Source organism: Zingiber officinale, chromosome 4B (genome assembly GCF_018446385.1).
Source record: "Zingiber officinale cultivar Zhangliang chromosome 4B, Zo_v1.1, whole genome shotgun sequence".
Lineage (NCBI taxonomy): Eukaryota > Viridiplantae > Streptophyta > Magnoliopsida > Zingiberales > Zingiberaceae > Zingiber > Zingiber officinale.
The window spans coordinates 63,024,372-63,050,195 of NC_055993.1; the positions used below are offsets into that span (position 1 = coordinate 63,024,372).

The 25,824-nt window shown below is 35.1% G+C and overlaps 1 protein-coding gene across 2 annotated transcripts in view; it reads left to right on the top strand.

The window, feature by feature from the left end:
- The window catches only part of LOC121975089 (phosphoglycolate phosphatase 1A, chloroplastic-like), a 49,399-nt gene extending 24,065 nt beyond the window's left edge, over positions 1-25,334 (top strand). For both annotated transcript variants that reach the window (XM_042526488.1, XM_042526487.1), the window contains 3 exons: positions 8,101-8,200; positions 24,813-24,916; positions 24,991-25,334. In XM_042526488.1, the coding sequence (XP_042382422.1) occupies positions 8,101-8,200; positions 24,813-24,916; positions 24,991-25,097 (311 nt within the window). In that variant the 3' untranslated portion in view covers positions 25,098-25,334. The remainder of the gene's footprint in view (positions 1-8,100; positions 8,201-24,812; positions 24,917-24,990) is intronic.
- Positions 25,335-25,824: the final 490 nt, after the last annotated feature.

A 25,824-nucleotide genomic window follows, 5' to 3' on the forward strand; every position in this document is an offset into this window, starting at 1 on the left:
CTAATGGATGCATACACATGACATGGATGCATACACATGACATGGAAGACCCATGACTATCTACAAAATTATTCCAAAGGTAGGAAGGCCAACAGACTCAGGTGCCAAGGACGATCCTAGAGCTAGTATGGAAGGGGATATGTGTGACCATTAGGAGACTACTGTTTGTGGGGAGAGTTATTCTAAGGACAAGGCTATAAAAATTATTCGAGACAATCAAGATGCTCTAGTAGTTGATACTTAAATTGGCAATTGCTTAATGAAGAGGATATTGATAAATATTGGCAGTTCAACCAATGACCTGCTCTTTAAAGTGTTCGCGAAGATAAGCCACTCCTTGGGCGACTTTGTAGGGGAGATCACAATGCTAACTAATTTCACAATCAAGGGAATTCTAACACTTGTAACAATTAGCCTAATTGTCACTCTAATCCAAGAGCTAAACATTTAGGTACGTGAGACTAGGTTCCTAGTTGTAGACTTTCCTTCTTGCTACAGTGTCATCTTCAACCAATCTACATTGAGTGAGATAAAAGCATTTGTGTCAATCTTCCATCTGATAATTAAATTCTCAACCCTAAGAGTTCCTAAGAGTCCTAGAGTAGTTAAATCCAACCTAGTTGAATCTTATGACAACTACAAGGATGCCTTAGAGACGAGCAAGGACTTGGTTCACCAGCCAACTAAGGGTGATCGTTATAACTCACAAGGAGGAAAGCTTCAAGAAGTTTTATATGAAATTTAGGGAACTTCAGTCTTTCTATTCAATTTTTGTCAAATTTATTTAAACTATCATATTTGTTTTTTTTAATGTAAAAGCAATGCATTAAGTTCCTATACTTGCTAATACTATTTCCTAAAGTAATCATTACTCAATGCTTCAACTCGGAATTATATGCACTTAAAATTGTCATAGGTGAGACCTAAGCTGAGTTGTCATGTGACCAAGTGTGCCCTTCACCTTGCTGAATCAACCCTGGCTAATTTTAGGTAGTTTTTAGCTAATGTGTTTTGAAGACATTGACTTTCACTAATATCGAGAAGCTTCTGGTAGAAGTGCTTGAAGCTCATGGATGTTAGGCCAAGGGAGTTGAGGACTCAATTAGCATGAGCTAGAGTAGAGAGTCTCCAAAGAAGTAGAGGTGCCATAGAAGAAAATCACATAAGATCTTTTGTTAGCAGTATAAGGAGTAAACATTTTTGAATAAAGCTAATCGACATTAGGCTAAGGGAGATGAGGACGTAGTTAGCATGAGTTGGGAGAGTGAGACTCAACTAACTCAGAGATCCCATGAAAGAAAATCGTATTATACATTCAGTCAAGAGTACAAGGGGAAAATGTCTTTAGTCCCATATGAATTGAAGTTTGACTTGAAGGCTAAATAAAAAGAAATGACATAAGATGTCAAATTGGACTTTTGAGCCCTGTCATAACAAGGGATAATTTCCCCACTATTATCCCGAGAGACACCATGAAAGAGAATGACATAACACTTTGAATCAAAGCTGTATGGGGCAACGTGAAATAAAATTGCATGAGTCCAACTCAAATCAAGTAGGGAGCAAAGCTTTATGAGATGCCATGAAAGAAAATATTACAAGTCCTCTAACTAAAGTTGCAAGGTTCTTGGGGGCACCATAAAAAAATGATATGCACTCCATGCTAAGGGAATTAAGAGGCAACTTTATAGGGTGCTACAAAAGAATATAAGACGTTCCAAGTCAATCAACAATCAAGACTTGTGCCATAAAAGAACATGACGTAAGTTTTCTAATGTAAGCTAACCATAAGTTAGAGCTCTGAGAGGTGACATAAAATAAATAATATAAATCCTCTAACCTTGATTATGTGACATACATAAACTCTATGGAACACTGAAGGAAAATGTTAAGACCTTCAGCCTATCCAAGCAGTTTATAGGGCTTTGTAGGGTGCTTGAAATAGAATGACATAAGTTCTCCAATCTAAGCTAAGAAGTCGACCTGAAGTTGAAGTGTTGACCTATATAATCTTTGAGGCCTTTCCTTGGTGAGGACTAAGGTGAAGGCTCAACTAGCTAAATTACATATGATAATTAGGGGCTACCTTGAGGACCTCCTTTAATGAGAGCCGAAGTCAAGGCCATGCCACTTGAGCTACGATATACAAGTAAACTCTAAGGTTGGAAGGACTAAAGGCTAGCCAACAAAGGATTGAGGTCAAGATCAATGCTTTCCCAATCTCGACCATGATTTATATTTGGGTGAAAGTTGCATGGTAAGGTGTGTTTTCTACTAGATTGAAGCTGCATAAATAATCTATTATTGGGTGTCAAATAATATAAAGGACACAACAAGCATCTCAGGAAATGAAAAGAGATGGGCAATGAGGGAGGAAGCAAAATGAACCAAGGTATACCTATAAAAACTCTCTTTCACTATACTTAAGTGCAAGCTTAACAAAATGAGCAAAAGCGGAATATGACTACAAAAAGATGAGGAAACTCAAAACCTATTCATCGTCGCTTGTGGTTAATATTTCTTCTCCGAGCACAATCCTTTTGGTAGCCTCCTTAGCAGTTGCTCACCACTGCTCTTGTTGCTCCAAAAAAATCTCTTTTTAGTTCCTTCAAAAGCCTGATTGTCTTCAAAGTGGCTAGCCACATTGGGAAACTCCGTGTCTCCTTCAACACACTATACCTATAGGGATGAGTCCTATGGTCAGATGGCCTACTCCTAACATAAGGTATACCCCACCTTGAAGGCATCCTTTGACACTGTAAGTAGGTCAAACATAGAGAGCCTTGACCCCTATTCTAGGTGTTGCTTCACCTCGGTCTCATAGGAGGGCATGTGATCAACTCATGGGCCCACCAAAGCTTGTTGATGTCGTTCTTTAGCTCAGACACCTAATGCGCCTTCATCTTCTCTAGGTTGAGGATCTTTTTCCTCTCGGTTTGTACCTCCACTTGGAGTGCTTAGATTTGCAAGAAAGACTCCTTGTAGTCTCAAATTTCTCAACACTGCACTTTTAAAGCTGAAGCAGTGCCTCAATCTCCTCCAAGATGAGGATCTTTTGCCTCTTGGCTTGTAGTTGAGCTCAGAGTGCTCAAACATGCAAGGTAGACTCCTCATAATGGCTTAGCAACTCAAACTTCTTGGCGCTCCACTCTTTCTAATAATGGCGCAATGCCTCATCCATGTTCACCTTGACTTGTAGTGCCTAGGTGGCCTCGTCTCGTTGGGCTACCTCACCTTTGAGGTGGTTGAGCTTTGTTAGGTTGGTTCCTCTTAAGGCATTCTTTTGTGTCTCAATATCTCACATCCTGAACTTGTTATGTTGAGCTATATGTTTATGAAAGTTTTTCATCGAGTCTTTAACGAAGTGTGAAGTAGTTTGGCAAAGGGCATAACATGATACTTCCGAGCTAAGGGGGATATGAGGACTACACTATAATACTTCCTTGCTAGCTGGAACTTGTTCCACTACTCATCTGAATCCAGCAAGTTCCATCTTAATTTCTTCTTCTTGCCTCTTACTGAGAAGCAACCTATGAGGTTTCTACTAGACCATAGCGTCATACATTGAACCTCTCCAAGAAGTTTGAGACATTCTCTACTCCACTCTAGAAAAGAACCCCGTCATGGCCTAAAGTTCACTTTAATCACAATGAAGGGTGGGTGAAGGTCCTTCTTGACGGGTTCTCTTCTTTGGCAGAGGCATGCATCACTTCTTTGGACCTTTAGTTTAGGATGTCATACATTGAATCCGTAAACCTTTAGTCAGAGTTGACTATCATTTGTCTTAGGGTGACTTGGTTAAGGATGCTCCAACCTAAGGAGTGAGATCACTCCCTTACTTCGAACTGTTATCTCCTCGGTGTGAGCTACCTCGATGTCTATCCCAGATACCTTAAAACTTGACCTAAAGAACCTCAATCTCTATCTCAAGAACCTCAATTTTAATTCTTTGGACCTTAGCCAAAGTTGGATCCTTGTCGTCATATCGCTACTAATAATCTCAACCTCGATAGAAGACCTTAGAGTTGGGGGGAGTCCTAGGAAGGGTGAGGCACTATGTCTACTTGGGTGAAAACTAAAACATCCTAACACTTTATATATATAAATGCATGTAGTACCAAACATCCGAAATTTAAATAACTCAACTCCAATGTCATGCATTTCGAACATGTTCCACTAGAAACCCAATAAAAATTCCGTCTGAACATCATAGTAGTAAATAAATATCCAAAAGATCAAAATGTGCAACCAACCAATTAAAGGGTCCTAAAACATCTAACAATCAACTACATCGTCGACTCAGGAAGGAAAACCGCACATCCTAATGCGGAGAATGATATAAACTAAAATAAAAAAACCACCTAGTGTGCACTACCTGGTACGAGCTAGCTGATCATCCATCAAGATCGTCCGTCCCTTCATTACCTGCACCATATGGACTTATGAGTCTAAAGACTCAGCAAGTTCAACATTTTATAGCAAGAAATAACTACACACACATGCTTTTTAATATATCTTTAAGAAAATAGTTTGAACATTTAAAATGAAAATTTAAATTCCTGCTGCCATTTAATTCCATGCACCTTCAAACTGTATTGAACTAACATCAAACATTTACTTTCGCATCAACCTTAAACTTCAGAATTTTTAAATGAGTATAGTTCATTGAAAGTGGCTCCTTTACCTCAACCTTTGTTCATTTGGCCAAACATTTTCCTTAATACTAGACTTGGTAGTGTTTCTCGGTATCCTCTAAACTGGGTTCCACAAGCTTTGGTAAGGATTCCAGTATCCTCTAAGCCGGATCTTTACCATAGTACTAGGTTTGGTTGTGTTCCCCGATATCCTCTAAGCCAGGTTCCACAATCTTTGGTAGGGATTCCGGTATCCTCTAAGCCGGATCCCACAACCCCTTTTCCTCTGATTTGATAAAGAATTCCAGTATCCCCTAAGTTGGACTCCTTTACAATTCACATTGCCACATTCAACAAAAGTATCTTAAGATAATTTACTTTGCATTCTAAGACAAAATAGTTTACTTTTCATGCATCAAGAGTCATTGCTAAAAACAAAACGATTTTCTTTTCGTGCATAATAATAAAAGTCGTTACTACATGTTATGTTAAATGAATTAAATGTGCTTAGTCATAAATAAAAAGTAAAATCTTTAAGGGTTCTGCCCTGGCAATATCCATCTATATTTTTATTTAACCACTGACAATCACCCTCTCGACCTTAAACCTTCCAATCCAATAGATTTAACAAGTATAGAACCTATTGATCTCCTTTAAACATGTTAAATCATCTCAACCTTTCCTTCTATCAATTTACCACTTAAAACTCCATTTTTTGTTCTTCTTGAGTCATTTCTGGTTTCAATCAGATAGTAGGAAATCCTATTCTCACATTACCGACTAAAAGAAATTAGTTACCCGAGCCTATATAAATGGACAAAATTCTGATTAAAAATTCTGGAAACATAAGTCCACACACAGGCAACTAGGAAACCAACACAAAGAAAAAGAACGATCGCAGCATTGACAAAGATTTATCCACCGAATAACAAATCAAAATCAACCCCTCCAGCCTTTTTCCTCACCTTGCCCATTCCTTCTAAGCCCCTCCAAACCCCTCCCTTTCCAGCATCCCTACAGCAGCCGAATTTTCCAAAACAAAACAGATTCCAGCATGAAAATTTCCGAGCAACGAGGTTGTAGAACTTCATCAAAACCGTACAACAATAAAAAAAAACATACTTATTAACAATAAGGCATGCAACCAACCTCAAAACATCCACACTACGACCCATCTAGTGCAGATAAACATATTAGAAAATTTGCCTTAGCATTTTGCGCCTGAAAAGATACTTAGCGAAACGTAGGCGAAACGATGTTAAGCGCTCCGACAAGGTTCCTTAAAGGTTGCAAGGTAGGGAAGAGGGGTTTTCTAACCAATTGGGTCGGGTTTGTTAATTTATTACTTAGCATGTTAATTACTCAGCCTCCTTTAGTATAAGTATAGTTATGATACATAATTAAATTAAATAAATAAAATTTTAAAACTAAATTTAATCAAATTTACTAAAACCGGTTTTAGGCGCTAGAAAACTTTTATTGACACTTTGAAGTTTGGGTTCTAATTGGAGTTCTTATAATTGTCTTGAGGTGGAATTGCAAAGTCCATGTCCATATCTGGAAAAGAGAAGTGATAGAATGTTGTACGCTAATGGGATTAGAAATTGCAAACTTTTAGAGATCCAAAGCCTCATGGTCCATCTTGGTGAGGTTACTGAAGGAAAGTAGAGGTATAGACCCATGCCAAGAGGCACTCACCTTTTTTTATTATCCTCTTTGAAAAGGTTACAAAGAATGTTGTGGACTATAGTACAAAATGACCATTGGGTTGGTATGAGCCAATTCAAACCAAAGACAAAAAGACCTCTTTCACTCCTTTGTAAAGGTGAGGTTGTTAACTTAATTAGACATATGACTCTAGATGACTATCTAATAACCCTAGCAAAAAAGATTCTCATTTGACTCTATGTTCAACCTATTAGCCTTGTTTTGGAAGATAATAAGGTGACACGAGGAATTAGAAGAGAATTCACTTACAGATAGGTCCCACTTATTGAGGAGGTGGATGACAAAGGTAGGATTGTGAAGGTGAAGCCTTGCCTCAATAATGTGAAAAAAAATGAGATCTAACCTTGTGGGGATTATAAACTCAATAATCTAGAGTTGGGATGTGAAAATGAAAGTAAGCAGGGATTTGGTATTGGCTGTAGAGTTTTGTAAAATTGGAGTGGGTCATGGTGGAAGGTATGCAATAATCTTCTTTCAATACCTATCTAAGCCTAGTGACCTTGTAGGGCTTTCCTGACCTACAAGAACCGAGGGGTATGATGTCCATAGCAAGAAAAAGGATGGAGTATGACAACCACTATTAAGAAAAATGTTACCTTGAATAGCTTCCCATACATTAATTAAACCACAAGTTAAAATAACCAACAAAGTTATTGGGGACTCTTTAAATGGAAAGGAAAAGGACCTCTTGTATTAAAGCGCACATTGTCACTTGTCTCATGCACTAAAGGTGAAGGAGAGTGCTGATGTGGGAAATAATTAACAACCCTAAATCATTCTTACCAACAATCAGATAGATGAACATGCATGGTGAAGAACTGTCTTGTGTATATAGAGAGGCTAAATGATCCACAATAGAAATCAGCTTCTAATAATTATAACATATGATAGCACACCTTGGCCAATACTCTCTGTAGGTCTACTATATTTAAAAGGAAGACTTATGATAATTTTTGGAAAATCCATGACATTCTTTGCCCAACACTTTCTAACCTTAGCAATCCTAGAAGAGCCAATGAGACAAAAGGAGTCACACCCCCTTAAATCTCCCCTTCTCAAGAAGGTAAACAAACACTTTAAGTTAAGCTTATTCGCTTGGATAATATTATCCACCTTATCTAAACTCGAATAGTCTTGCCAAGGCCATGGATGCCTTAGCTGAGTCACCCCCCACCATGGTTGGACCATGTTTTCCATTCATCCAGCCTTAGACAAACTCAACTTGTATTCTTCCGATTGTGACCCCACTAAGTGGTGGAGCCAAAGTGTCAATAACAATGCAAATTGCTGACTAATTTCTATTTGTTATAAATTAGATTGTAATAGTAGCAAAACCTAACAAATGTTTTTGCTAATACGTGCTCATAGCAAAGGGATGTGTCTTATATATAGTTCAATCTTATGCTAGATTCTTTGACCCTAAAACTCTTGATCAACCTTCTTGATCACACAATAAAACTATTAAAAAAGAGAGATTTTGCACCTACAGCATACTCGTGTCACATATTTATGCTTGAGTGCAAGTAACAAGAATTTGAAGATACATGGAAAATAGCAAATCAAGATATTTTTGGGGTATTTGTAGTGTGCCATACCATCATTTTACTTCTTAGTAATAGGGACTGTCTAGGAAAATTAATGAACAGAACTACTTGACGGTTTATACCCTTGTGTGTGGATGACTTCGATTTCTGGCTTTTCCAAAGATTACTTTGAATTATTATCTTATGTACTTCAGGTGGAGGTTCTATGGTCGGTGCGATTTATGGTTCAACCCAACGAGAGCCACTTGTTGTGGGAAAGCCTTCAACGTTTATGATGGATTACCTATCAGACAAGTAAGATCTGATCACACTTTCAGATATATATCATATGTTTTCACTTTATGCTCTAGTATCTTTCAGAGTATAGAAAAGAGAATGGCACTAAGAGACAAGTTGTTAATGTTGAGAATAAATTAAACACTATCATCCTAGCTATGTTGGATTCTTCAAAGAGACCTTTTGTATGGTTTGCCAAGTTGCAAAATTGAAAAAGAAAAATCCAATTCTAGGGAACATAGATTGAGTTATATTGTTTTCATATTTAGCTAAAGTAGGAAAGATTAGTCTTAACAACTAGAACACACAAACAAACTTAATGGCGAGCTCGGTGACTTCGGTGTGTTGGTGCAATCTTATCCAACTTAGTTGACAGAACAAGGTTTGTATTTTAATGTTTGAGCAATATGTTTATTGTTTGGATATGTTAAATTAAGTCAAGGTAGATCAAATACTTAACAGTGTATGAAGTTCAAATGGGTCGAGGTCAACCAAACATTTGGTAATGTTGAAGTTCAATAGGTGTTAGCATTGAAAAAGTTCAATAGGGAGTTGATAGATGGAAAGTCGAATAGCTGTTGACATTTAATAAGTCCAACAAGAATTGGTTGATGAAAAGTTCAATAGGTGTTAGCATTGGAAAAGTCCAACATGGAGTTCACAAATGTAAAAGTTCAATATGGGATTGACATTGGAGATGTCTATCATAGTGTTGGCAAGTAGAAGTCTAGGTAGGTCAAGGAGGACTAGGTGCTTAGCAATGATGGAAGTTTATGTAGGTCAAAGATGTTTAATAGTGATGAAGTTCCAATGGTGAGCTCTTGGCAAGTGGAAGTTCTAATGTGTTAAGGTTGAATTCCTGGAGGAGTGAACTCTTCTAGGCAAGTAGAAGTTCTAGTAAGTCAAGGTTGATTGGATGTCAAATAAGGTTGAAATCTTATAGGAGTGAACTCTAACCAAGTGAGAGTTTTGGCGGATCAAGATTGACTTAGGCTGAATATGTGAAAGTCCTAGTTAGATTGAGGTCGACTAGATATTAACAATAGATGAAGTCTCAAAGACATGATCTCTAGGCATGAGAAGTTTTAGTTGGTTGAGGTTGGATAAGTCGAATAGGTAAGGATAAAATCTTGGTAACTCGAGGTTAACTTGTACTAGTTAGACGAGCAAGCCTTAGAGTCATGGGATCTCTTAGCATGACACAAATTTAGTCTCAAAATGGTCGGAATTAGAGTACTAATCACTAAAAGAAGATATGGTTGATGGAAGAAATCAAGTCGACTGTTAAACCACACACCCAAAAGTTACTTATTCAGGATTGCATAGTTTGAATCAGTCGACTATTGTGGAATACAATGGTTGAGTCAATTGGACAGTTAACTTAAGTTAAGAAGCTAGCGAAAAGAAGGTTCTATTTGGGAGGACATTTGGAGGACATTTGACTGATGATATATCAATTGAATCATGATGGCTACCAGTCGACTGATGCACACGAAAAGAGTCATTGTTGAAAAGGCTTCGCAACAACGAGTGATTGACAAGATAACAGTCGACTGGTGGGTGCAAACTAGATAGATGATTTTCAGAACAGAATAGTAAGTGGTCTATAAAAGGAGAAAAGTTTGGGTTTTTTCATTCGAGCTCTTGCTTTTTGGAAGTAGTTCTTGAGTGAATGTAGGAACATTCTTAACCCATTTTCTAAGCAAACATAAGAGTAAAAAAAGCAAGCAAAAGAGAAAGCACCCTTGTTGTGTTAATCTTATCTAGTTGAGTCTGTCTGCATTAATTTTATGGTATTGTTGAACTATATACAAACTATAACTATATCATTAGAAATATTCAATCAAAAACTATATATCATCCTTATTAAGGTCTGAACTATGTGAACTCGACTTCATGGAAATTATCCTTTAATGATTAAGCTCTATATAACAACCATCTAGCCTTATCCCATTAAGTAGGGTCAATTATATAGATTCTTTAACATCATTAGGCTCTATCCACTATTATATCATCATCTTCTATAGTTAAATAAATTTTATTTTATTATTGCTAACTAAGTTTTTTTTGGTCTTCTTCCTCGTTTGATATGCATATTTTTCATTGTTTCAAAGCGTATAACTCGAGCATTTATTGGTCATATATACATTTGTTTCATCTTAAATTATCTTTCAGAGTTTTTTCTCAATAGATATAACTCTGACTTTTTCTATGATGTTTTTATTTCTTATACTGTCTATTTTTGTATGTCTACACATCCACCTTAACATCTTCATCTCTGTAACTCTCATCTTCTACTCATATGCTCGAGTCACAACTCAATATTTAGCAACATATAACATAACAGATCTAACCGTCATTTTGTAAAACTTTCCTTTAAGTTTTAAAGGTACTTTATGATCACATAAAACACCTGACGCTCTGCTTGTATTCTATGTAAGACATTCTCTCAGTCCCTCTATCCTTTTGCAAAAAAATCTTAAATATTTAAAGCTCTTAGACAACTCATCATCTCCTATTTTAATAATTGTCTCATTACATATAATATTACTAAATTTAAATTTTATATATTTTGTTTTACTCTAAGTTTAAAATCTTTCATTTCTAGTGTTTTCCGCCAAGATTTGAGTTTAACATTTACTCCTTCACATGTCTAATCTAACACAATAATATCATCTGTAAACAATATACACTATAATATGCACCATGGTACCGTATCTTAAATGTTTCCCGTGAGTTCATCCATGATTAGTGTAAAAAGATAAAGATTGATGATCCTTGATGTTGTTGGTGCAAGAAATATCATATCCTTGAATCTAGGTTTTGATATTGGCAAAGGATTAAAAGTTAAGTCCTTTTGAGGTTTGATGTGCTTATTAAGTTTGCAGGAAAGCCCTAGTTGAGTCTAGGCAAGGACATCTTGGTCGGAGGGATTGGGTAAGGAAGTCCTAATCGGATGGATTAGGCAGGAAATTACCAAGCAAAAAGTCTAGACGGGTCGAGGATCGGAGGCCTAGAGGAAAGTCCCGAGGGTCGAGATCAAGCTGAGCAAAAGTCCAAACAAGACGGATGGACCAAGGTTTGACTCCAGGTAAACTCTCCTAGTGGAATAGTGAGGGTGCGCTCTTGAAAGGAGAGCAGTAGGTGTTGGTCCTATTTAAGATTTCAACTATGATGCAGGAAGCTAAAAATGGGAGGCGGTCGAAAAAAGGAACATCGGGCGCTTAGAGTGGATCTAGGCGACTGGAGGTCTGAGCGCCCCGAGTGGATCTAGTGCCCGGATGGCTCAAAATGCAGGTTGTGTCTAGATGAGGTGGCACGTCGTGATTATGTGGTGCACGTCAACTTCCAAGCGCTCGAGAGGGATCTTGACGTCTGGGAAGGGATAAAGTTGTGATGGAAGAACTTCGTCCATATGGTGCCACATTAGTAGTCCAGGCGCCTAGAGTCAGCTAACTCACCGACGGAGGTGGATTTGATAAACCAAGCTAGGGGCACTCGGCGTTGGTCCAAGCCCTAGAATCATCTTTAAAAGGGGTTTCAAACGACTGCTTTAGATCATCCTTTTTATGCCTCTTTACTTCTATTTAGTGCCAAAGCTCCAACCAATGACGACATCATTCCAAAAGTTGTTATACACCTCTCCGACTCCGAAATGCTATTGCGCTCTGTTTCAACGATGCAACAATGACGCGAGACTGCTACAAGCTCAAATGAGCCTAGCATTTGGTAATGCTTAGTTAGTTACATTTTGTTTTATTATACTCGTTTCTTTTCATGCTAAAATATTCTAAGGGTCGGCAAGTTTGTTACCGAACCCTATCATTGTAAAAGAAACGAGTCATCTTCTCTTTTAAGAAGAAGATTAATAGTCATTGACCATCAAAAGCGATAAAAGTGATTGTGGGTCTTGGAGTAGTAGCCATGGGGTGCGAACCAAGTAAAACCACCGTGTCTTCTATTCTAACTTTAGTTTTTTCCATTACATTACTTTGTTTATCGAACGAATTCCGAACGTCTACGAAGCATGCTATTCACCACCCCGCCCTCTCTAGTGTTTTCTCGATCTAATAGATGTAATCTTATTTTTATGGGAAACGCTTCGGTTAATCTGCCTGAAGTTTTCACTCTTGTTGTTTATATCCTCATATATATCTTTAATTAATTCAATATATGTTACGTTAATATCTCTCTTTTTTAAAATTCTCCATATAATTTTTCTTGATCCCGATATTTTTCAATTAGTTACCTAAGAAGATATATAGCTTATATTATCGACCTTCCAAGTATGAATTTCAATTGATTTTCTACCACAGTGGTCTCGATCCTTAATCTTTTTTTATTACTTTATCACGTTTCATGGTATGCCATATTAGTTTAATACCCCTATAGTTTGTAAAATTTTGTATATCTCCATCCTTCTTATATAAGAAGGAATTAGAGTACTTATCCTCCTGTATTTCGTTTTCAATATTAAGTTAAATAATTTTGTAAATCATTCAATATCTTGTTTCCCTAAGCACTTTCATATCTCTATTGGAATATTATCTGATCCAATTACTTTTCTATTTTGCATCTCATTTAAAGTTTGTTCTACTTCTGAAGTTTGACCTACTTAATTTTTTTTACTTATTTAACCTACTTAAATTATCTAAGTTAAGTTGATCTCCTAAACCTTCATTAAAAAATTGAAAAAAAATATCTCTTCCATCACTCTTTTATATCCTCATAATTTACTAGTACTCTATTTATTCATCTTTAATACTTCTTATTTAATAAAATATCTTATCTCTCTCTCGTATTAGCTATTTTGTAATGTTTTTTTCTCTTCATTTTGTATCTAATTTTTGATATAAGTGTTCAAAAGTTTTAATTTTTGCTTCATTCACTACTTGCTTAGCTTCTTTCTTGGCTATTATATATTTTTTAAGTTGCCCTCATTCTTACGTATATAATGGTTTATAGGTTGTTCGTTTTTCTTTCACTTTCTCCTATACTTTCTTATTTCATCACCAAGATGTACGTCTCTTTGACTCACCAAGTACACTCTTGGTTATTATTTTCAACATTGATATCATCTTGTCTTATGTTGTATTCGAGTCATATAGTTCTCCTAATACTTGTACTCCTATCCTCTCATTAATTATATTTTGTATTCCATTCTTTAACTTCCATCGCTTAATTATAGGAGTCGTGCATATTTTTCTTTCTATTGATACTATGCTTGAGGTGTATATCCAACATTACTAACCTATATTGGATACTTAAGTTTTCATTAGGGATGACCATGTAATCTTTACAATTTTTTCTATCCTTCCTCAATTTGTGATTTATTATTCTCACTTTTGAAGATGATCAAGTATTCTTCTCTTTTCTTAAAAAATATATTAGCTAGTATAATGTTATATGCAATCACAAAATCCAATATAGTTTTTCCTTCTTCATTTCTTGTTTCAAATTCGTAACCCCATGTACCTTAACATATTCCTTATTTTTCGGTTCAACATATCCATTTAACATATTCCTTATTTTTTGGTTTGACATGTCCATTTAGATCTTCTCCTATTAAAATCATTTTGTTTGGCAGAATGTTTTATAATACCTCATTTAGGTCGTCCCAAAACCTACATATGGTGTGTTCATCTAATCTTACTTAAGGTGCATATATGCTAATTACGCTAATAATTTCTTTTGCTACTACCATCTTGAGAGTTATAATCCTATCCCCTTTCTAACTACTTTTACAACTTTATCCTTTAATGAAACTATCTATAACAATATTTACTTTATTTCTTGTTTTACTTATTCCAGTATATCATAACTTAAAACCTGAGCTTTCTATCATCTTTGTGTTCTCTCTTACCTATTTGGTCTTTTGTACATATAAAATACTAATTTTTCTTCTAATCATGATATCTATCAAGGTTTAGAATACCGTTTCATGCCGGGCGGCACGGACGATTTTTATCGTTCCGTCGCCCGGCCGAAACCGGCACTCGACACGCAGAAATTTCGACACGTGCGAGGCAAGCAGCGGCGAGGCGAGCAGCGGCGAGGCGAGCAGCGGCGAGGCGAGCAGCGGCGAGGCGAGCAGCGGCGAGGCGAGCAGCGGCGAGGCCAGCAGCGGCGAGGCCAGCAGCGGCGAGGCCAGCAGCGGCGAGGCCAGCAGCGGCGAGGCCAGCAGCGGCGAGGCCTGCGATCCGCCACTGCCGAGCGGCGTAATCGTTCGTTGCTGCCGGCGCCCGTGCCCGCGTGTGTCGGCGTGTGCCGAGTGTGCCCTAGGGGTAGGGGTGAAGGAAATTATATATAATTTAAATTTATAACAATTCCTATGGTTGGTTTGGTATTCGCTTATGGTATTTCAAACAGGCTTTTCTAAATCCTAATTAAATTTTCTCAATAAAAATTAAAATATATAAAAAATATATTTAAAAATTAAAATTTTAATTAATATTATGAAAAATTAATTTTCAATGTTTTAAATTGTATTTAAAATTTTTAAAAAAATTATAAAAACTCTGTTTAAAATTTAAAAAAAATTATAAAAAATCTGTTTAAAATTTTTAAAAAAATATAAGAAATCTGATATATATATATTATAATATTTTTTATTATTTAAAATTTAATTTAAAATTTTTTAAAAAATAATAATAATTCAGATTTATATTCTAATATTCTAAAAAAATAAAAATTCTAAAAAAAATCTAAAAAAACTAATAAATTAAATTTATATTTTGATATTTTTATCATTTTATATTTTTACAAATAATAATTAATTAATTAATTAATTTATATAATTATTATATATAAAGTAACATCTTTATGCTAATTTATATATTTATTATAGATAATATTTTTTTATCTTAGAATTAATTTAAAATTTGGATCCATGAATATTAATTTTTGTAATTTGTTTAGAAATATTACAAGTCTTTTATTTTAAAAATTTGGATAAAGCTATGTTGTCATGTTTATGATTCAATAAAACACTTATAATCTTTTGCAATTCTGATCATTCTAAATTGAGAAAGGTGAATTAATATTTTTAGGAGATTGTTTCAAATTTTAGAAAGTTGCTCTTTATAATTTATATATTTAATTTATAAATTTACAATGATAAATATATTCTTAACGTTATAAAATGATGATCATTACCTGGAAATGTGTATTATTTTTAATTTTTTTATAATGCATAGGCAATGACACCCAAACAACAATCTCATGATCCAGCTTGGAGACACGCATGTCGATTAGAAAATCGATTCCATTGGCAATGTTTGCATTGCAATATGATTGGACGCAACGGTGGAGTCACACGCCTAAAACAACATCTTGCTGGTGGATATCCAGATGTTTCTAATTGTCCAAAAGTTTCTCAAGAAGTTCGTCGTGCAATGAAAGACGAACTTGATGGCAAAAAAGCATTAATGTATAAACAACAACAACAACGTGAACTTGTTGATAGCCAAAGCTCTAAAGAATCAATCTATGATGAATTTGAAGGTCATGGTGAAGTTCCAAATGATGAAGACTTTTTAGCAGCTCTCAGCGACTCTTGAACTCAATATGACTATGAGCAAAATATGCGATATAGAAGTGGCTCTGGTGCCAGTGGAAGTGGCTCAACTACTGCATCAACATTAGGAAGGAGTGCAAGTGTTCGTCTTCCTTCAACACAAGGCGGTATTGGTCGTTTTTTTCCTTCTATGGGACGAAGACGTGCAGTCGATATTGCTGATATTGATCCATTGACATTCCTAGACCAAGCTAGCAAACAGACTAGGATTGATGATGCATATTTAAAAGAGAAGAAGAAATCAATCGGTAAAAGTATTGCTAAATTTTTTCATTTTAATCATATTCCCCCTAATGCAGCAAACAACACATACTACCGTAGCATGGTGTCCAACATCCAAAAATCTGGTCCTAGTATTCAACCTCCGACTGTATATGAAATTGTCGGTCCATATTTAGATGAATAAGTGGAGGAGATCAAGACTTGGATCCTATCATGCAAGAAGCAATGAAGCTTATATGGGGTTACGTTGATGTGTGATGGTTGGACAGGACCTACACGGATGAGCATTATCAACTTTCTACTATACTGCAATAGAAAGGTGATATTTCATAAATCTATTGATGCAACTACAGACTATCATGATGCACTCTACATATATCGTTTGATGGATAGTGTAGTTCAAGAGATAGGTGCAAAACAGCTAGTGCAGGTGATTACAGATAATGGTGCCAACTTTAAGAGGGTTGGAGAGTTATTGGAGCAACAGTATCAAACATTATTTTGGACATTATGCGCAGCACACTGTATCGATTTGATGATGGCAGATATCGATAAGCTTGTAGTGAAGAAGATAGTAAAAAAGGGTCAATCTTTAACAAAATTCCTTTATAATTATCATTGGGTTCATGGATTAATGAGGAAATTTATTGATGGAGAGATTCTGGGTCACTTTCTCCTGTTAAAGTCGTTGAATAAAAAAAAAGTCGGATTAAAGGCTATGTTCTCTTCTGAGGATTGGGAGGCCTCTCGATATTCTAACACGACCGAAGGTAAGGAGGTGAAAAAAATTATTATATCTGTCAGATTTTGGGACTATATCGCAGAGATTCTTATAGCAGTAGAACCATTGTACGTTGTTCTACGTAAAGTTGATATGGACAAGAAGCCACAAATGGGCAACGTTTATCGCCTAATTCATGAAGCAAAAGAGGAAATTAAGAGGCGTCTACAATCACCAACCAAGTATCAACATTCCATTGATATAATCACTACAAGATGAGACAATCAAATGGGAAAATATATTCATTTGGCCGGTACGTATTTTTTAATGATAAAGAATCTTTAATATTATTATTAATAATTATATATGTTTAATTATCGTAGGTTATTATCTCAATCCGGCATATCAATTGTTGGATTTTTTTCAGGCTGCAAAAATCGCTTTTTGCGTTGCGGAAACCCCGAATCCCATGCCACCGGATCCGTACGAAGTTATAAAACAAAATTTTTCTACGTGTACGAGTTTCTCTAACCTAGATCTACACTAGATCTACAAAGAAAAGAGTTTACCTTTGATGCGATGCCCTTCGCAAATCCCGCTCGTCCAAGGTTCGCCGGATCTCAAGGTTGTCAAGTGTACAACCCTCTATGTGTATCCACACGAACAAATCTATGGAGAGAACCTCTAAAGATGTGCTAGCAATCTTAGAGGATCAACAATGGTGGAGGAGAGGGAGAGAAGAAAGGTAGAGAGGAAGAAGAAGGAGGTTACCAAAACCAAATGAAACTCACACTTGTGAATTAAGTGGTCGGCCACCTTTTTGAGGCTTATAAACCTCTATGGGATTTCAAGAGTCACAACTCTTGATCTCCCTCATGAGGTGGCACACACATGTGCTAGCCTTGATGATGTGGCACATCATCATTAGTCCACTTAATGCCAACTCACAAATGAGATAGCAATGGTCAAGTCAAACTTGACCTTTCATCTTCCTCTCAAGTCAAGTCAAACTTGACCACTTCTCTCCCATGGTTGATCAAATCTAACCATTGGTTCAAGTCAATTTTAATTTAATGAATCTCTATTCATTGAATTAAATTGACTCAATGAGTCTAAGTCCAAATTAGACTCATTTAACACATGAACCAAATTGAGTCCAACTCAATTAGTTTACTTTAGATTACTCTTAATCCAATTTGGTTCATCACATGAACCTAATCCTCTTGGTTCATCATATGAACCTAATCTCCATCTAATTGCCCCTTGTGTGTGACCCTATAGGTTCTTGTAACGTTGGCAATGCTCCTAAACTCATTTAGAAACATAAGTAATGAGCGGTATCTAGCAACACATCATTACTACCCAAGTTACAAGAATGTTGAGATCCAACATCACTTTGTGACTACTAATTGTGACCCCTCACAATATATGACAAGTGTCCTTTTATCCTTGACATCTAGATTGATCAATATGAGGCATAGACCGTGTCATCCTCTAATCAATCTAAATCTTGAATCCCAAGTAGACTCACTCAATCAAATGAGCTCAACATCTCATATTGACTCATTTGGGCATGGCCATGCACTTAGTGGTCTCACTCTATCAAGAATAATGATGTCACTCCCGTCATATAGGAGGGATAGATCCCATCTACATCACTCACATCCCTCCGCATAATTTGTTACATACTCAGTAATCGCCTTTATAGTCCACCCAATTACAGGTGACGTTTGACGAAGTCAAAGTATGTAAACTCCTTATGTAGGGAACCATGGTGATTTCAGGTCCAAGAACTAATAGTCATACTAATAGCCACATGAGAAAGTATATGACACTCATATAACGATCCATGATACTTTCTCATGGCGGGTCATTCAGTATACATTCTCCAATGCATACCCATGTGTCAACTTGATATCTCCATATCCATGACTTGTGAGATCAAGTCATCGAGTTGACTTACATGCTAGTCTCGTCGCATTAACATTGTCCCTGAATGTTAATACTTGATTATGAATGATTAAGAGTAGTGTTCCCTATATCATCTCAATATCGATTCAACCAATCGATTGATATAGGTAAGAACCTTCTACTCAAGGACGCTATTATAATTAGTTATTTGACACCAATACAAGTAAGCATAATAACCATAAACAAATGTCTTTATATACATAAGAATATGATACAACGAGTCCATACAACAATCATCAAATGATTGGCTCTAGGGCTCTAACTAATATCAATACCGTTATAATCTTGGCACAAATGATGATTTATTAGTGGCTCTCAGACATGTAATATCAAGACTGCATACAAATGGAGAATCAATTGCTGAGACTATTAATGAAAGTCGATTATTTCGAGAGGCATATGGTTCTTTTAGCGATCCTATTGCAGTGTCATGCAGATATAAAATGGATGCAGATAAGTATAGTAAAAATTATTACTAATTATTGTCAACAAATATAAATAATATTTTAATTTTGTTCTTATTTATCTTACAGCTGAATGGTGGTTACAATATGGAGAATCAACTCTAAATTTGAAAAAGATTGCAGTACGAATTCTCTCACAAACAACGTCTTCAAGTGGTTGTGAAAGAAATTGGTCAACTTTCTCCGCTCATTCATACAAAAGTACGAAATCGTCTTTCTTATCGTCGCTTGGAGAAGATGGTCTACGTTCATTATAATATGCGTCTTCAACTAAGAGTAATAACAGAAGATAATGAAGAACAAGAGTTTGGTGATGTAGACCTATTTGATATTGGATTTGTCCAAACTGAAAATGATCCAATGATGGATTGATGGAGCGTTGTTGAGGCTGAGAATCCATTACTTGATGAAGCAGGAGACCCACTACGACCATCTCAATTTCTTACTCAAGCAATTGAAAAAAATACAAGCTAGAGGAGATATCTGTAAGGAAGAAGATAATGATGAAGCATTTGATCAAGAATTTCGATTTTCTGGATCTAGGTCTAGACATTCTCAAACATCTCAATCCCAAATCCAATCAAAGTCCATAGATAAAGGCAAAAGCAAAGGCAAAATTCTTGCAATTTTTACTAAAAAGAAAGAAAAAGGTAAACCTCCTGCTTTTACGAGAAAGGGCCAATTAAGCATTAGAGAAAATCCACTCGATGCAATTGATGAGCAAGAACATGATGATAGTGATGAAACTTCATCACCTTCTGACAATGTGGTCCGACAAGAAGTTCGAAATAAGGATAGTGATGCTGATAGCAGTGCAAATACTCATGGAAGTGACGACAGTGGTGATGCATCTAGTGGTAAAAATTATGTTCCCCCTACTCTAGAACCGACGGAGCCATGGACATGTGAGATAGATTACACACATGCAACTCAAGATTATGATCATGGAGCTAGAAGTAACGCTATTCAATATCAGCCTCGATATAAGGGTGACAAACAAAAGAAAATTCATAATTATCAAGATATACGGGAGAGTTTAGTTGAAATTGATTCTGGTCGAAGTTCATCATACTCGCAATCTTCTTATTATAACTCTGATGCATCATATGATGATCCATCATACCAGAGCTCAGGGACGTATGCTTATCCTTATCCTTATCCTGTGCCTGTTTCTGTACCCGTTCCGATTTCAGTGGTGCCAGTTCAAATCCAACATCCAGTGATGAATCGAGACACGCTGATGGACATGTGGAGAAATCAATATCAATATTGCATGTCATGGGATGATTATTTAATCTAGGCGTTGGAGAATTATGGAGTTGACCTAAGTAGAATGTTACAAGAACCAATGCTTCCATCTTATTCACGTCACTCCTTTTGGTATTAGTAAGGTAACATATTATAATGTATCAATTTAATTCAAATTATTGATCGATCAATTTTTTAAAATAAAATTATATTTAATTATTTTTTCTAACAATATTAGGTTGTTCAATAATTGAGAATTTATATAAAATCAACATATAACTTATTTTTAAATTATACACAATAAACATATTTATCTAATAATTACTATATATAAATAAAAAAAATACCGAGGATTGAAACCTCGGCACGGTTCGAGATTTTAAACCTTGGTATCCATTACCTCCGTTGCTTTACCCATGAGTGTTCGTATATTTCATGTTCTAAATTTTAGACCATTAGTTTTTCTATAATATTTATTTTTATCCAACCTATAATATGATAGCTCTTGCATATCTAACATTACACCTAAGTTCTCATAAAGATGTAGTGACCCTTACTAATATGTTATAGTTGGACCCTATAACGCGAACTCTTGCATATTTAATACTACACCCGAGTTCTCATGGAGATGTAGCATTAGTACAATAGTTTGATGGATCCATTTTTTTAATATTTGCCTGAATTCAACGCTGGTCGATAATCTAATGCAATCCTCACTCTTTCTCATTCGGGCTTAGGACCTGCCCTAGCAGACTTGATTAAGCTCTATGTAATGTTATAATAGTTATTGGCTAACTAAAAAAATTCATAGAATACTACAACAATAATAACCAAGTCTTTATTCTATTAAGCGGAGTTGACTATATGGATCCTTGTATGCCTCGATCCACTACTATATCCTCATCTATATATAAATAAATTTTATCATGTTTTATCGTTACTAATTAAATCTATTTTTTTTTTATCTCTCTTCCTTCATAAATATGTGTATTTATCATGATCTCACGTCGCCTAACTAGGACATTATTAGTCACCTAAGTATATATTCATACAATTTTAAATATGTTTCTTAGAGTTATTTCTTAGTAGGTATAATCATAACTTTTTCCTTTAATATTCTCATTTCATTTCTTATCCATCTTCGTATGTCTGTACGTCCACCTTAACATATTCATCTATGCAACTCTCGTCTTCTGATCGTGTGTTTAATTCATCTTTAACCTTTAGAGGTACTTTATAATCACAAAGAAGACATAACACCTTCCTCCATTTCAACTATCTTACTTGTATTCTATATGAAATATTTCTATCTCTTCCATCCTTTTGTAAAAATGATCCTAAATACTTAAAACTCTCAATTATAGGTAACTTGTTATTTTCTATCTTAGTAATTGCTTCGTTATGCCTCCTATTAAACTTAAATTTTATATATTTTCTTTTTTCTACTAAGTCTAAAATCTCTTTTACTTCCAGTGTTACTCATCAAGATTTGAGCTTAACATTTATTCCATAACATATCTTAATGACCAAAATAATGTCGTTTGCAAACAATATACACTATGGTAATGTTTTGGATGTATTTAGTAAGTTCATCCACGATTAGTGTAAAATGATATGATCTTAGAGTTGATTTTTGATGTAATTTTATCTTTATTAAAAATATTTCAGTTAATCTGCTCAGAGTTTACTTTTTTAATTATATCCTCATTCATATTCTTAATTGTTTCAATATATATTATGTTAATACATTGCTTTTCTAAAATCCTCTATATAATTTCCGTCAAGACTCTCGTAAGTTTTTTCTAGGTCAATTAATATCATGTGTAAGTCATGCTTATTTTCTCTATACTTTTCAATCAATTGTTTAAGGAGATATATAACTTTTTTCATCAATCTTTTAGGTATGAATTCAAAATTAATTTTTGGTCACCTTGGTATTCTTATTTTTTTATCACTCTTGGTCCCTATAATTCACACAATTTTATGTCTTTTTTGTTTTTATAAAGGAACTAAAATACTTACCTTCCACTATTAGATATTTTCTTCATTCTCAATATTAGGTTAAATGATTTTGTAAATCATTCAATACCCTACTTCCCTAAGTACTTCCATACCTATATTGAAATATCATTTAGTTTAAATGCTTTTCAATTTTCTACCCCATTTCTATTTTTGAACTTTGATTCCTTTGATAAAAATTTAAATTTTTATACTTCTATGACCTACTGAAAATTTTTAAGCTAAGTTAGTCACATAAATTTTCATTAAAATATTGATAAAAATACCTCTTTCGTCGTTTTTTTTCCCGCATCTTAATTCCTTCACTTGTACCCTATTAGATTCATCACTAATGCATTTTCTTTGGGTAGGATTCCTTATTTTCCTCTCTCATTTTAGCTATTATATAAATATCCTTTCCCCCTTCTTATATCAAGTTGTTGATATAAAATGTTTGAAAGCTTCATTCATGGCTTTACTTACTATTTTTGTTCAACTTTTTTATGGGTCACTGCATACTTTTTTAAGCTTTCTTTGTTCTTATAAGTGTACATTAACTTATAAGCTACTCATTTTTGTCACTTTTTCTAACGTTTTCTCATTTCACTATCAAAATTCTTTATTTGGTAGTGTTCGTACTTACTGAGTATACTCTTGGTCATCATTTTCAAATTTTGTCATCTTATCTCATGTTATATTCGAGTTGCCATGTACTCGAATTGCTAGTATACTCTTGACTCTCTCTAAAGATACTTTATTTTCCATCATTTCACTTCAATCACTTGATGATAGGAGTTATGCATATTTTTCTTTTATTGATACTATACTTGAGGTGTGTATCTAACGTCACTAACCTATATTGGATGGTTAAGTTTTCTCTAGGATGACCTTGTAACCTGTATAAATTTTTCTATCCCTCATTTTGTTCATAAGAAAGTCAGTTTATGACTTATTGTTCTCACTCTTGAATGTAACTAGTTGTTCTTTCATCTTGAAAAACATATTAGCATAAGTTCATATGTTATCGTAAAATTTAATATAATTTTTCCTTCTTTATTTCTATATCCCCCTTGTAGCCTATCACATTCCTCATTTTTTATTGTTATATGTCAATTTCGATCTCCTACTAATTAAATTAATAGTTTCTTTTGCTATTACTATCTTGAGAGTTTTAATCTTATCTTCCTTTTTTAACTACTATTATTCTAAAACCTATGTTTGATGTATTCATCTAATTCTTCTTGAGTGCATATACACTAGTCCCCAGGGTCATGGTGCCGCGGTAGGACATCCAGGTTGTCTCCCAGGCACCCACGATTCGAACCCCAGCTACGGCGTATTTGCAGGAATTTTTCCTCCAAATGGGGGGCGTAATCAAATGATGCTGGGCTTCTGGGCTGGCCGCCGTATGCGCTTCCCGATTTACCCTGGTGGCCGGTGGGAAACTTCCGTGAGACCGGGCCGGTCACCCCTAGAGATAGTCAATGAGGCAAACTGGGATTATCATTTTTTTTTTTTGAGTGCATATATACTAATTAGATTAATAGTTTCTTTTACGCTATCTTGAGAGATATAAATCTATCTCCCTTTTTAACTACTATTACTTCGTCTCTTAACAAACTATCTACAATAATACTATTTTATTTCTCATTTTACTCTTTCTTATGTAACATAACGTAAAATCTAAGTTCTCTATTATTTTTATCTTCACCTGTACTCATTTACTCTTGTAAATATAAAATATAAATTCTTCTCTTAATCATCGTATGTACTACTTTTATTGTTTTCTAGTGAGTGTTTCTATATTCCATATTTCAAATCTAAAATAATCGGTATTCTTATAATGTTTTTATTCAAGTGTGAGAGCTTTTGCATATTTAATATTATATCTAAATCCTCATAAAAAATGTAGTTGTCCTATAGATATTGTTGTCTGTATTCATTCAGGAAATAAGCTAACATTAACATAATAGTTTGATGAATTCATATATAATATTTGTCTTTGTTTTATGCTAGTTGGCAACTTAATATAATCCTTCTCCTTTATCGGAGCTTGGGATATGATAGAGTTTATTTGTCATGGGTGGAGTTAAAATAAATAATAAAAAAAAAAAAAAAAACCTGCATATCATATTGTTGCTAATTTTGTAGTTGATTGCTGTTTCTTTTTAAATTTTAACTCAGAATTTTGATTGTAAAATTTCTATTAGTTATCTAATTCTTTATGTTTTAAATTAGAACAACAAAAATTAGACTCCATGGGAAATGGTGACACCTTTAAAAGTTTGTCAAATGGTTCATAGTGATTTTTGCATTAGTTCCATCTGTTGCGCAGTTGATCTTCTCTAAGACATACCTAACCTACTGCATCGATGCATATTAGCTTGGTTCACTGAGAAGAGGGCGCCTGATATTGCTATATCATTGCAGGTTCGGCATTCTAAAATCTCAAATCTGCATGGTAGGAGATAGGTTGGACACTGATATACTATTTGGGCAAAATGGTGGCTGCAAAACTCTTCTTGTTCTATCAGGTGATTTAAGTGCATCCTTTTTTTTCCCTTCTTTCTTGTCACCATATTTTCACACTAAACACAACTGTTTCTAGGTGTCACAACTCTGCAAATGCTTCAAAGTCCCAATAATTCCGTACAACCAGATTTCTACACAAACAAGATCTCCGATTTTATTACCCTTAAAGCTGCTGCTGTCTGAACGACAGGATTTCCTTATTTTTGATAAAAGCTGCAAGATCGTCTTAATTTATATTAATTTGCATATGAATGGAACTTTAATTTCATATTAGAGCAAGAGCTGAAGTCCCTACCTCAGTTCCACACTTCTAAAAGGAGATAAACTACAGAGATATTTATCCTCTTAGTATATTTTATATCTGTTAAAAATTGATCTAAAACTTCAATGATCACCATATTAACTGTGACAATTTGTGAAGGCAAAAACTTTAATTTCATAGCAATGGTACCTTCTTCTTCGAGGAACTGGAAGATTAATAAAGTAAAAGTTAAAAATGCCTGAGCCTGGATGTACCCTCACCCCATTCCAAGGAAATTGAGTTATGCACCTATTTGGTATGTGGTCACCCACTCGGTTAAGAAGTTACTCTACAGTTGTATGTTTCCTAGGTATTGGAATCATCATGCAGCTTATACCATTGCCAAATTATTCACCTACAGGGTACTAATTTTGTAGAGTGTAGAATTTGGATACCCATGCTGTCTCAGAGTCTTGAGAACACGTTCCTGACAAGATTAACATGTGGTCAAAGAGCGCCCGACTTGACCTGGCGTGACCCCTCCCATGCTTACCTCCAATGCTCAAGCAAGAATTGGTTCAAGGAAAGATGTTGTGGAGTGAAAAAGTCATTGGTGAGGAAAAACCATATCCTTCCTTTGACTATCTGTCCCTTTTATACCTTTCATCT